Source organism: Streptopelia decaocto, assembly GCF_964273445.1.
Source record: "Streptopelia decaocto genome assembly, chromosome: 9".
Classification (NCBI taxonomy): Eukaryota; Metazoa; Chordata; class Aves; order Columbiformes; family Columbidae; genus Streptopelia; species Streptopelia decaocto.
This window is the reverse complement of record NC_138664.1, coordinates 11,937,245-11,951,093: the sequence shown is the minus strand read 5'-3', so window position 1 is coordinate 11,951,093 and position 13,849 is coordinate 11,937,245. Positions and strand designations below refer to the sequence as shown.

The 13,849-nt window shown below is 40.5% G+C and overlaps 1 protein-coding gene across 1 annotated transcript in view; it reads right to left on the bottom strand.

The window, feature by feature from the left end:
- Positions 1-13,849, bottom strand: part of MAP2K5 (mitogen-activated protein kinase kinase 5) — a 126,095-nt gene that overhangs the window by 29,009 nt on the left and 83,237 nt on the right. The window contains exons 18-19 of the mRNA XM_082061453.1: positions 5,376-5,402; positions 5,031-5,063 (exon numbers count right to left, since the gene is read on the bottom strand). Coding sequence (XP_081917579.1) covers positions 5,031-5,063; positions 5,376-5,402 — 60 coding nt within the window. The remainder of the gene's footprint in view (positions 1-5,030; positions 5,064-5,375; positions 5,403-13,849) is intronic.

Sequence of the window (13,849 nt, the reverse complement as noted above, 5' to 3'; positions counted from 1 at the left end):
AGGGTTAGAAACCAGAGCTGATGCTTAACTACAGAGCTTGTGACCACAACTGCTCCAGTACAGCGAAACCTGCTTTCCAGCAACCACCCAAGGGGCTGCCAATAATTGCTTTCCTAGAAGGGATACTCTAACTAAATAAAGGTCAAACAAAATAGCCCTGGAGAGCTTAAGGAAAATGTAAAGGAGTCACTTAAGCCAGGAGGATTGCTGGCCGGCTGCATCCGTGGTGCAGGTTTGGTCTGTCTGACCTCGAAAGCCAAAAACCACAGGATGGAAAAGCTGGGAAGCCGACATGCAGAAAAACACCGACCTGTTGGGTTTGGTCTTTTGGGATCTTCACACACAAGCTGCAATCACCGACAGGTGTGTCACTGACCGCCGACCCGACTGGCCATCAGGAAAATGACGTTTTTAGAAGGCTGTGGAAATACTGTGTCTGGAACACGGCTGAAGACGTAACTAAACAACTAAACAGTAATTTCCTACATAGTATGTTTTGACAACAAGGTAACAGGGAAATGAATAACTATATGTTGGAAAAAGTCTTGAAAACAATTCCACTTTGCAACTGCAAGGAATGCAAAAATACACAAAAATCAGAGCTCTGATTTTCCCCAAAACCTAACCCTGCATTTTGCTGCAGAGCCTGGTAACCCACTGCTTACCAAACCGAAAATGTAGAGTACCCTCCTTTACCTTTTAAATTGAACATTTTCTAATGCATTAAAAGGAAAATGCAGAATTTTAATCAAGGTTATGGTTCTCATAATCTCTGCTTGGAAGTGGAATTTGATTTATCGAGTGACTGTCACAGACATACAGCAAAGACAACACTTAACTAGACCATGCAGGTTGTCTGGGAGGCTGCTGGGGATTTGGGGGCTGAGCAGGGAGAACAGTGAAGACATTTTTGTGGCTAAGAAAAAAAACAACCATGGGAGGCCTTCTGAGACCGAGCAGCAAGAAAGGTTAAAAAGCAAACTGATTTTACTTGCAGTCTTTAGGTTTCAGAGTCAACCCACCAACTGAAATCAGGTGGCCTGTGTTTCTCCAGTGCATGATTTCTGGGGTCTGCAATGTATTATTCTGGGGCTCTGGTGTTTGTATTTTTAAATTATCATCTGGAACTGATTCTGATGACAAAAATGATTTTTTTATTTTTACTTTTTTTTTCTAAATGCACTTTTGAAGCGTAATCCTGTTGCTGAGTACATTGCATTGCAAATTCTTTGGCTGCATGATCACAAAACGCAGGGCCACGTCCAGGACACCTTCCAAGGCCAGCAGTGGCTCCTGCTTCCAGCAGGACTGGACTCCCCTTCGTGTCGCAGCGTTTCTGGGAAGCCCGTCCACACAGCAAGCCATGCGCGTCCCTGCCATTGGGATTCAGCGCTTCCCACACAACACTGCGGTGACTTGGACACAAACTAAGTTGAGTGCTAGAGTAATAAATTACTCTCAGCTCTCACAAACCAGCAGAGTGCCATTATTGCTGGCTGTTTTGCAGGATGACCTACATTAACAACTAGTTTAGCCTCAGCTTTGGTTGGACCAGAAGCAGGAGTCTTACCATGGTAGGGGATGCTGCTATGATTAGGGCTGTTGCTTAAATGAGCGTGTCTTATTTGCAGCTGGATCAGATTTCACTATAAGTCACCACATGTGAAAAACTAAAGGTCCTGGCAGGCATGTATCCTATTCAGACAATGCTCCTCGCTAATTTTGCCATTAAAAAATAATAATCCCAGAACCAATGCTGTTAAAAGTCCAACAACATAATTTAACAACAACAACAGAAGTCAGGCATGGTTTACTGTGATTTGAGAAGAACAACCTTGCCTGACACTTTTCTGTTAAATTATCTTGCTTCTCAAATCACTTAATTCATTCTGTAGAATTTCTACAATTAAATTTAAGTCTGAGAAAATGAACAAACAGGCTTTTTAAAAGGCCAAAGTAACCTTCTGTGTCTCATATATTTCACTAAGAGTTTAAGAACAGCTCCAAAAATCTCACTACAGTAGAACATCTAAAAACTTCCACAGACAGTTTTATTCCAGAGTCTGAGAAAAGTCCAGGATACCCAGGTAGTACAGAAGCAACCGCTTAACTAGTTCAGTCACCAATAAATCCTAGGAATTCATGACGAATGAACAGAACATTAACTCCTGAATTCCTGCTGCGTTTTGGTTGAACGTTGAACAGTTCTACAAAACCCGATGGCTACCAACATAATAAGCAATTATTATGAAGATCCAAGGTCTCCATTTCATACTTTTAAAAAACTTCTGGGTTCTCCCCTATCAGGGTCTGGAAATGTTAGGTGTCTCCACGGGGCAAGATGGGGGTAAGCACAGCGCCGGCAAAAACCCCATCTCAAGAAAAGCTCCCTTCCACAGAGCTGCTTAATCACAATTTTAGGAGCCAAAAACCCAAACCATTCTCTGCCACACAAAAAGACATCTTAAGAGACTCGAGGAAATAAGACCCAGAGTTTTCAACTGCAACAACTTCAGCAGATTGTTACTACAGCACGAAGCTACGCAGGGACCGAAGCTCCTTGCGGCAGCTCCATCCCACCCGGGCAGACCTGTTTGTCCCATGTCTGTGCCACCGCGGCTCATCCAGATGCCGTGCCGCTGCGGGAGCACCACCGTGCACTATCCGTTTGGAAGAAGAACCGAGCTCTGGATCGTCACTCCTTGCTGTTCCAATCGTCATTAGGGCAGGTGGGGAATTCTGCACCCGTATCTGGGGGGTTCCTGTGGGGATGGGCTGCATGGCACGGCTGCGGGAGGGGCCTCTGCTCCCACCTCCTGGGGGTTTTAGGACCTTCTTACAGCCAAGGGGAAAATTTGACCCAAAATAATCAGTCTTACAACACTAAACATTCCTAATCTTTAATACTCATGGTAGCAACAACAGCTGTACAGAACCAGACAGTAAAGAGACTTTCCCTCTCAAAAGGTCCTTGTGTAGAAGGAAGAGTGTGTGTTACCAAAATTCCCCGGGAGCACATCTTATAGAAGACAAAGTGAGGAGGAAAAAAACAATAGTCACAAGTTAAACACATTTTGCTTGGAGGTCTTTGTAAACAGGACAGGGCTGGGGGTGGCAGGGGGATGTGTTAAAATCAATGCTACCCATGAGCTAGAACAGAAAGCCGTTTCATATAAATGTTCTCCAAGACACTGCCATGCCAAGAATTTGCACCTCCAGGTGTGGCAGCCACTATCTAAACGCTATATATCTTATTAAATGACCTCCTAACAATACACACGTACCGAGCAAATAACACTACAGAGCCAATCCATCCTCCTCTTCCCCCCAGGCTCTATACATTATGGCACACAACTTAGACGCTGAGTGTATTGCAAAACAAAGTGAGTTGCACTTAAAGAACTTTGAGCTAAGCTTTGCTTTGTAACCCGAGGTCTTAACGTGCCCATGAGCACTCTGAACCACCAGCTCAGGAGAATGATGGCTCCATGGCACACTGTGGAACATAAAATAAATTAAAACAAGTAAACACCAAAATGCTAATGTTAAAGCTAGCTTGGCACTCAGGTGCGTTGGTTAAAGTTGTTGTGAGAAGACTGGAGAGATTCTAATCTTGAGGAAAAGATGTGAAAGCTGCAAGAAGGTCTATCATAATCTCCCGCAATTTGGGCTGTGTTTTAGAATAGTGAGCTTAGATTTAGGCACTAGTAGCAGCCCATTTAAAAGTAATTTGTCTGTCAGTAGCAAAACACAGGTAAAAATATGAGCATCTTTAAGTGACCTTGTTTGGGATGCAGATGGCCTTTTGCTGATGGTATATACAGTACTGGTGCTTTCGAACTTCCATGCCTCAGCCAAAGATGTACGTAGCAGGAATAACAATAAATGAAAAAGATGAAAGAACAAGAATTGCCTAAAAAGCTCCCAAGGACCTAGACCACCATAAAGAGCCAGGTAATAGAGCCAGCACTGCTGGAGGACTGGGAGAACTTCTTTACACAAAGGATACTTGTTCATTTGTATTTCACTGCATCCCTCAAGGCCCAAGTGCTGCTTTTAAACAGAAGTTCAGCTAAAGCGCTAAGCCATTCTCTAATAAAAGGACAAAAGTGTTTACCACATGTAAGCACAGCAGGTTTAGCAGTTCATACAAGTAGCAGCTACGGATGGAGATCCAACCAAGACAGAGGACTTGGGCATCACACTGGCCGTGAGGTTCCATCAAGCTAAACAAACATGTTACATGGAACAAGCTGGAAGTAGCTGAATGTTCTAAATGGACATGTCAACACCCAGCAACTACAACCTGAGGAGCCAGCAATGATGTTCTGCTACAGGCTGATGCATACCTACAGTTATGGCTCTTTTCCCCTGTTCGAACTTCCTAATTATCATAATCATCATCATATTAAACATTAAAAACAAAGCAAAACTGACAGCAGTCTGCTCTTGGCTGTTGCTGAGGAGTTGGGATCCCTGCTTATACCTCATTTTGGGAAGGGAGATGGGAGCTGCAGAGGACCATTTCAATCAAGGAATGTGACATTAGCTACTGACATTCAGCTTGTTCACACCTGCATCTTCTGCACCTCAGCTTTTTGTCCTTCTGATTAAAGTGACCAGACAATCAAACACTCTGGTTTCCTCCCCTTGTCAAAACACCCTTTTTGCTTATCTAAAGCACATTCAGTATGCCTGCTATAAAGCGTGCCGCCACTTGAGTGTCTCTGTTCCAACTCACCTGCCAAATGCAGAAAATCAACTCAGGCGATGAGGTCGAGGCTTTAGGGCCAAAACAGCTAAAAGGACTCGCCTTGGAGACAACCGAGTCTTTCAAAGGCTCAATATTAAGAGTAGAAAAACAGCATAAAGTGGGACAAGACCAGTTCATGTTTGACAGCTCCAAGCTGCACCAGGCGACTCGTGCTCGGAGGATGTTGGGCATTGTGCTTCATTAGGAAACAAAATATAAGCTTTCCAGTCCATTAGGAATGACTTTAGGAGTGAAAGCACATAAGACGACGACTCACCTCATCAACAATGCACTGCAATAACTGGAGAGGCTGCAATGGGAAGAAGAGAGGGGAAAAAGTATTAGCCTATATGCAATATCTTTACAGTGGAGTGGAAAGAAAAAATCATTAATGCAATAAAATATAGCAAGATTAATCAACAGCAGCAAACTCTTATAAAAACATTGATGCTCAGGATGTTCTATTATTTCTAATGGTACCTAATCTAATACAGGCAGTTAAAGGTTTGCATTTTCTTCAAAATGCAATTTGCTAAGTTTAAAACAAGGCATTCAAGCATGCAGAGGAAGCAGCCATCAGGAAAAAGAAAAGTGAATTTTTTTCTGAACTCATAAAGCTTACCATTAAAGATCCCTGGTTTTTCTGAATCTGAAAAAAGGCAATATGTAATTAGCATGTCATAATCAAAATGACTCACTTGGACACATTATGATCACTGAGAGAAAATTATTGCATCGCTGGTGGCAATTTGTGGGCATGTGTTAACACAATTTACATAATGAAAATACACAAATGTTAATAGCTCGCTTCTCATTTATAGGCGAAAGTCAGCAGAATGTTAATTTCACACAACACTTTTTAGTACCCTCCAGGTTGTATTAGAATAGGAAGAAAAACCATAATCCATTTCAAAAGGCTGTTTACGATTCAGATATAAATAATGTTTTATATTGCTAGATTGTGAACACTGGGCTTAATGTTGCAATCATTGCTAATGTTATGAAGCTCACTCTTTTTAAATTAAAAACCGATTTATTTAAAATTGAAATTAAATCATAGTCAGAAATTAGAATTTTGGATTACTGCCAGGCTCTGCTCACAATCCCTTTTTTGTGAAGAAAACTTTAATTATGTGGTTGAAGTGTCTGCCGCTGCTCAGGAAAGCCTTTAATACTCCACTTTTACCCAAGTTTCTTATATATTCCAACCCAGTTTTACTTTGACTATAAAGTAGAGCATTGCCATCTGTGAGGCTGTGAAGTTTGATGAACTTTGTATTGTTTTAAACTGCAACGGAAAGACTTGTTACCAGTTGTCTCTGAGCCTTTCTTAAATTTCTTAACATCAGTTTGGCTGGGAAATTAATTGTTTGTAGTATCAGACCACTCGATTGCTTACAGAGAGCTACAAAATATTCTGGCCCATATTGACAAAGCACATTTTGATAACAAAACGAAACAAAGGCAGAATTACGAGACAATTACATACAAAACACAGAGCAGGTACGTAATGCAAAACATCCGACTGAATGTGGGGACGCTGGTATTCTGATAGTTTGTATATGCATAACATTTCTAATGGGTATGGATAATTAATGACGTATTTTTCCTGAAGAGACAAAGTTGCTTGCAACCTCCCGTAATCACGCTGCAAACAGAACCCAGCCCTTAGTGAAAATATTGTCTTCTGTTCTGGCGCTGGCTCCTTGACTCACCCCTTACATTTAATATTCTCTGCTGTTTGGTGCCACGATGATGAATGTTGTCAGGCTGCCGTCAGCTTCGGACACGCTCTCCCCCAACACCCCATCAGGGGCAGGATCCTCTACTAACACTTTACAGGTAGGAAAATAGAATATAGAGGAGGTCGGAAACTGGCACCAAGCAAACAGCTGGTATTAAGTACGTGAAGTCTTTCATTATTGGATTAGTAGCGCACCAATTTACACAAAGTTTCTGCGTGTAATTCTATTTTCCCAAGGAAGAAAATTAATAGATAGAAGTAGCCCATTGTATTTTTTAATGGTCAATGTCAATCTATTACAATTCCACAGAATAAATTTGCTGTTTTGCATTTCTGCTAATAAGCAAAATATTCTGCGGATATAAAAAGACTTCTTTTCATACTTCACTTCCAGATGCTAAGTGACAAAATAGATGCAGCTTATTCAGTAGGGATGATTTGGAGCTTCTTTAGATTAGTGCACACAAACAGGCGACTCCGTTTTTCATCCAAACAGAGTATCAGTCACATTTCCTTACTGAGAAAATAGGTCTTGTCATGAAAAGGAATAGAGGTGGGAACATATAGAGTAGCCTCAACACAGACATGATTACATCCCATTTCAGAACAAGATTTAAAATATTATTTCTAATAAAAGCGCTCAGTACTTCTAATGAAAAATAAAGCAACGCAAATTGAAGTATTAGGGAATTCTTCCCGTGACATTGCGGCTCTGCCGGAGCAGCAGGCCCAGCTCCTGCGAGATCGCACACACATCACTACCGGGGTTTATTACACTATTTCGATGGCGACATATTATTTTGAGATCATCTTCATAAATTTTGCATTAAGGTAGCTGTGCCAGTACCTGGAATTGATTCAAAATGCTTAAGACACTCAATTACTTTTTAACACTGTTACCCGATGTAATGACATATCTGTTCTTTCCCTTGCATTTGATGATGCAACATCATTGTAATTGATTCATTTTCTCAATTAAATAAAGCAACCGTGCCTTCTTCTGTGCGAATGCCACAGAGACTCCCCAGTTAGATGTATTACCTATTTTCTCCGCCTCAGATATACCGTTTGTAAGGCTGCACTCTGCTCCTCTGTTAACTCCACTAGAAAATGCAACGTTACAGCCATATTTTTCAAGTTCTGAACAGCAATGAACGTAGCTGTATTTATATTAGGCATATTTTTCATTGTAAAAACTACGTTGTTTACCTTTTCCAAGATCACATTAGCGGGCAGGCTCTGCAACTATAAACCAAACCAAAGCAACGACAACTTTACAGTCGGAGCTTCTCCTTTTGCACACAGTTCATGAAAAAGTGAAGCAGCCAGTTTTATAGCACATTAAGAACAGTTTTAAAAGTACTCAACATAAAATGTTTTATCTTCCTGTTCACCCGCGCTCCTTTTTTTCCTCCAATAACCGTTTGCTTTTTGCGCACTACTGGGAGATCAGGAGTTTAGGAGCTTCACCTCGAGTGGCTGCAGCTCAAACGCTCGAGGATGCCGTGTGTCGTATCCCTGTGTGATGCTCAGAAAATTCAGTTATCAGGGAGAAGACTGTCACTTGTCATATTTTTGTACTTTCCATGAAGAATTTCCACTAGTGAAATGGTGGCAGTGCCGCAACTGAAAAACCCTGCTTGAAAGCAGGATAAAAAAGGCACAGCATGCATTTTGAAAGTATCAAGCAAGGCTTTGATTTGCTCATTAAAACATCATCCTCACCTCAGAAAAGTCACTTTCTGCCTTTGGCCACCAACACTCTCCCTTGGCCACCCCAGAAGAACTTGTGTGAGCCCCCAACCTTCTCCTCGCTGGCAAACCCACCTGGTCAGAATGTTTTGTGAGCTTCTCATCTGCAACCCACACTGTGGGAAGTGGCAGAATTAGATCCAATTGGATATTTTTGAATCTGTATAGAACTCACTGTATTTTTACATACTGCACGTAATAGTTTATAATTTGAAGAAGCCAGGTAAATGATAAATAAATCCATTACATTAATGGTCTGTTTCTCAGGTCATGAAATATCAGTGATATCTGGATAAACTACTCCATAAAGCACATTCTCTAAATGGCTTTTCTTTTTTTTTTAGGTTGGTTGCAAAAGTTCGTCTCCTGCTTCATCTACTATTTAATGAATGCCTCTGGTTATGAAAAGCAACTTTTGACAGACCATCAGGTTCTGCTTCTGTCTCCATGGAGATCCTTTGGCCGGGAAGTGGCTGAGAAGACCTCTACCATCCCTTCCACATTATATTCACAAGCACAATCAACGAAACTCAAATGAATCCACCCCGGGTAACTTGGAGGAGTCACTCGCTATAGCTTTAATTTTCGCTTTTACTCCCTGGAATTAGGACTTGCCCTGGAGCTCTTGTTTGAGAGATTTGCAGGTGACCCAGGGTTAGATCTTCCCGTATCAGTTAACAAATTTTCTCTTTACATACATACTGCTTTTCAAGCGAGTGATATATTTTTTTTAATAGAAAAATACATACACCAACAAATCATACAGTTATGATTTTTAAGGGAGGCTTCACAGCAGAACATTTATTTTCCTAAGCTGTGAAACTGTGAATGTTAGAAGTACATACAACTTATTTTTAGTCTTTATGAATGGGGGTAAAGTTTTATTGAACAGTGGAAATGACAAACGGTGTCTCCTATTGACAAATGACCAACAACTTGCTTTGTCTCTGCCCTCATATAAATGGAAAAGGCATACGTAAGGGCACTGAATTTCCACATGGTCTTCACCGCCATGGGTTTCAGTCTTCCCTCTGGAATGAAAGCATGATCTTTAGACATATTTTATTAAGCCTTTCAAAACTGAATGGTTATACTTCTGAAAGAAGTCAAAGCACTAAGGTCAGTAAGACTGAGCCCCCTAATTTGCTCCTGATATTCTATTATAAATATTCCCCCATCTCAACATGTGGATTTTGCAAATGGCAAACTTCAATCACTGTCACAAAACAGAGGATAAAAAAAAAAATCAAAATAATAATAATAATATAAAAGACAATTCACAACAACCTTAATGTTAAATATATTCTTACAATTATATTACGCTGGTTTTCCCAGAGGTATATGAACAAATTTATATAAAGAGATTATTTCATCCACCATTGAACTGCAGCCACTTCTCAGAAATCTGTTTACCAGGGTTTAGTAACACAATTCAACAAAGTGGGCATGAAAAACTCCACAGTGTTGAAATGCTGGAAGGAGTGTAAGAAGCAAACAGTAACCACTACACTACTGCAGCATGCTGATGGTGACCCATTCCTCAACCAGCAGGAAAGAGGGACAAGCAAGTCTTAGGAAAAACGGTAAATTTAGCAAATTGCTGTTTAAATCCTTTTTTTAAGCATCAAAAAAAGTGCAACAAAGGGTGGTCAGCCAGAAACCAAATAAAGGAACCAGGTTTAGTTCTAACCAGTTCTTGCTTAAAGTCAACCATGTTTATAAAGTGTAGTGAAATGACCATCATGGTAACAGCAAGAGAACCCAGAGGATGCTAGGGAAGAGGAAAACTGACCACAGCTGAGCAGGAATAACATCACGATGCTACCAAAACAAAGTAAAAATAGAGCAAGGATGGCATAACCACTAACCCCTCCATGTTCATTAGACACACAACTACCACTACACCCTGCAGCGAGGAAAATCTTTCTAATGATAAAGCAGAGGAACAAATCATCTAAGGATTAACAAGTGAGCCTCTAGTAGCAGAAGCGGTGAAGAGCAGCAGATGAGGATCCATCAGGACTGGCCCTCCACAGAAGCACACTGCTGCGAGCCCCTTCTAGCTCGAAAAGAAACAGGTAAAAATGTCAACGGTCCAAACCTGTCACTGGAACCCACATAGAAAAACTCCAAGTTTTCTCTGATGAGCTGCAAAATCAATTGCGACTGCTACCCATGACACAACTCTAGGGATGCCTGAAAGGAAACAACCCAAAGCAGCAAAAATTTGGGTATATGAGTGGAGTTTTCTAACCAAAAGAAGGTGCTGAGCATGTTTGGATGATGAAAGGTATGAAGCTATGCAATGAGCAGACTCTCCCACGTTGTTCGACTGCCCACCATAGATAGTGTAGCACTCCCTAGCGAATTAAACCCACAGTTCCATGGGGCTGGCAGAAGAACAGCTGCTGTGGAAGGAAAACACTTGTCTGACCTCGAAATCATTCACTCTTACTCTGGCCTTTGGGGCTCCTCACTACATTGAGCAATCATCACAAGGTATGTTGGAAACACAACCCTCAGCCTCTGGTGGAGACCCCTGTGTCGACAGGCCATAGATGTGGCCAAAACCTAAAGTTGGACCACTATATCCATCTCCACAAGTGCCTCACAACCCCACGAACCCATGAGGAGCAGGTACTCTCCCTCCTCAAACAGGCCAAGAACCGCAATTCGGTTCTGAAACAGGCAAAATGGAGCGGGATCTGCTGTACCCTCGTCTCCGTCCATCTCTGGATGGACTCGGGAGAAATCATTCCTCCTCCTCATCCCAGCCAAGACAGCCTGCTCAGGGCACAGAAGATGTAAATTTTCAGTAAATCCAATATTTGCTGACAGTTTGCAAATGGCCACCCAAAACAACCAACCTCACAAATCAATGCACCCACTGTAAGCTTTCCTCCTAAAGATCTCCAGGTTTAAATTTTCCTTCAGGCAAGGATTCAACAGCATCAACTGCAACAATGACTGGGAGAGATGTTTCCTTCCAAGTGCTACAGGAACATCTCCCATTCCACAGAAGGATCAACTCACGCAGGAGATCCTCACGTATTTGCAAAAATGTCTCAGAGATACTCCAGTATTTCATCCTGGATTTTTTTCCCCTCCTTGTAAGTAGCTCTCATGGTAAAAAATATTTTATTTCAGGATCTTGCTCAACTTCCGCAGTCAAAAAGGTCTCAGCACCGTCAGTCCCGTGTTGTGAAGGCAAGATAACAACTGCAGAAACAGCCAAAAGGCTCCTTGCATCAAGATATTTTCTTATTCAGTACAAATTGTGAAGGGTGGCAACTAGAAAACACCAACCTACATCCTGAGCGCAAAGGTGCGCCCATGGGTGATTATCTGTAGTAGTTAATTTTCCCAGTGTAGTAAATGGAACTTTTCAGAGGTTTGAAGCCGATGCCGGTGCGAGTGGGTCCGAGGTTTTATGTGAGAGAGGGGAACAGGGGAACACGTCCTGGAATGGGGGTGACAAAACCCAGCCCAGCCCCCGGGCCCGCACTCTGCCGGTAACTGCCAGGGCGAGAGAGCAAAAAATACCTACAGCAGCCTGTCAAGATCATGAGCTGATAATCCGCTCTTAAAACATATTAAAAACATATTAGAAAATCAGAATTTACTAGCTACCTACATTTCCAAGCTTGACCATACTATTCAAACATCCATTTTATATTTAAAAGAAAAATCTGACAGAAAGAGTAAAATAAAAAATATCAGTATGTCTTTATAATTCAGATTCCTTTTTTTTTCCCTAAAATATCTCCATTTGCAAAAAAAGAAAACACTTCTGGAAAAACTAAACCTAAATTCAAATTTTACAGCAAGATTCTAATAGACAAATCAAATTTAAGTTCAAACTTATTTCCGGCTAAGGAGAAAAAATAATAAAGCAAAATGCATCCATAGTATATTATCTCATGAATTACATATGCAGTGAAACCTATGTCAAGAAATTGGTGAGTTTAAAATAATAGCAGATGACTTCGAATATTGTCAGTGATTTCTGGAATATACTATGAAAGCAACAATATTTGCATAAACCTATCATATTTAAGATATTATACAATAATTCAATTCACTATTTCAGCATTAGCATTTGAACAGTGTTTAACGGCTTTTATATTGTTAGATATACTGATATATGTGGAAGAAGAAAACATTTCTTTCTTACTAGGAAACGTGCTGTAACCAACCCTCAATTTATTTTCACAAAATAAATGAATGCTTAAAAGATGTTTCTGTCAATTGTAAAAACAACAGTAAAATGGCTACTTTACATGCCAAGTTAAAGTAAATATTTTTTTCCTTGACAACCTGCTTACATTTAAATGAAACCAGGCCAAATTTGGTCGATAGTATGGATTACATATAACAAAAAGAATCTTAGACCATGTTAATAAAAGGATCAGAAAGCTGCAATTTCATTTAAAACCATGCAATTATTCAGCAAACTACAATACAGCAAATAAATTAATCTGTTTTAAATGGAAACGCTTGCACAGTAGCTTTTTGACCTATAATTAAATCTTACTTGCAGAAATCACAGCGAGGGTAGAATTTGCTGATGAAAGGCTAAAAAGAAAATCTTGCAGAAAACCCCGGCTTTGGCAGAGAAATAAAATAATAACAATAATAAAAAATGGCAAAATCTTTTGCTGCTGAAGAGAAGAGCCGTCCCCGAAGCTGGTGTAAACCTGCTGCGTCCCCACGGCCCCCCAGCAGCCGGGATTTGCTCCAGCTGAGGATCTGGCCCAGCACACGCGGCACATTCTGCATCGTCTCTCCGATGCTTTTTATCTGCCGGGGTCTGGTAAAAGTACAAACCTTTCCCTTACAGGAGGAGCAAAAAAGCAGATTTCTTTCACTGAGTATTTTGTTTCCCCCCCTGTATATTTTCTTCTAAAGTAAACCAATGGCAAGTCTATAGTGAACGTTTTCTTGGGCTATAAAATTTCCTATTATCCACTTATGTTTTCTTTGCAGTGGGATTTAAGAACGTATCTTCCTTGCGACGAGTAATATGTCATCATTTTGTTGGACTAACAGGCCTGACAGTCTTGTCTCTCCGAGTCAGAGACACCAGCGCCCTGTACTCGCATTGCTGGGAAAATGAAGGTGAAAAAGCTGGGAGAATAAAAAGAAGGGCAAAATCTGACTATAACTAAATTCTTTACTATTAATAATTCCTTCCCTTTATTTATCACGTCACAAAAATAAACTCTTTATATTAAAAACGACCCTTAAATTAAGGTCTCTCTTACTTTGACTACATTTTGAAATAAGTTATTTGAATCCTCAGATTATCTATTTTAGCAAATATCATCTTCTGTATTCATCATTTCTCCTGTCTTTTTGATCTTTTTTTTTTCTACTTATCATGTTCTTTATTTGAAACAGATTTTTAACAGATAATCTTGATCGTTATAACAATATCTTGCTTGCATTTTATTCAAATAATTCTTAAAAACAGCTTAAAAAGCCGTTTGGAATAACATCAAGCTCTCCATCAATCAAATGAAAAAATTCCGCTGGCGGTTGTATAAACATCAGATCAACTCTGATGTCTTCAAGGATTTCAGAGTGAACCATAAAAAACT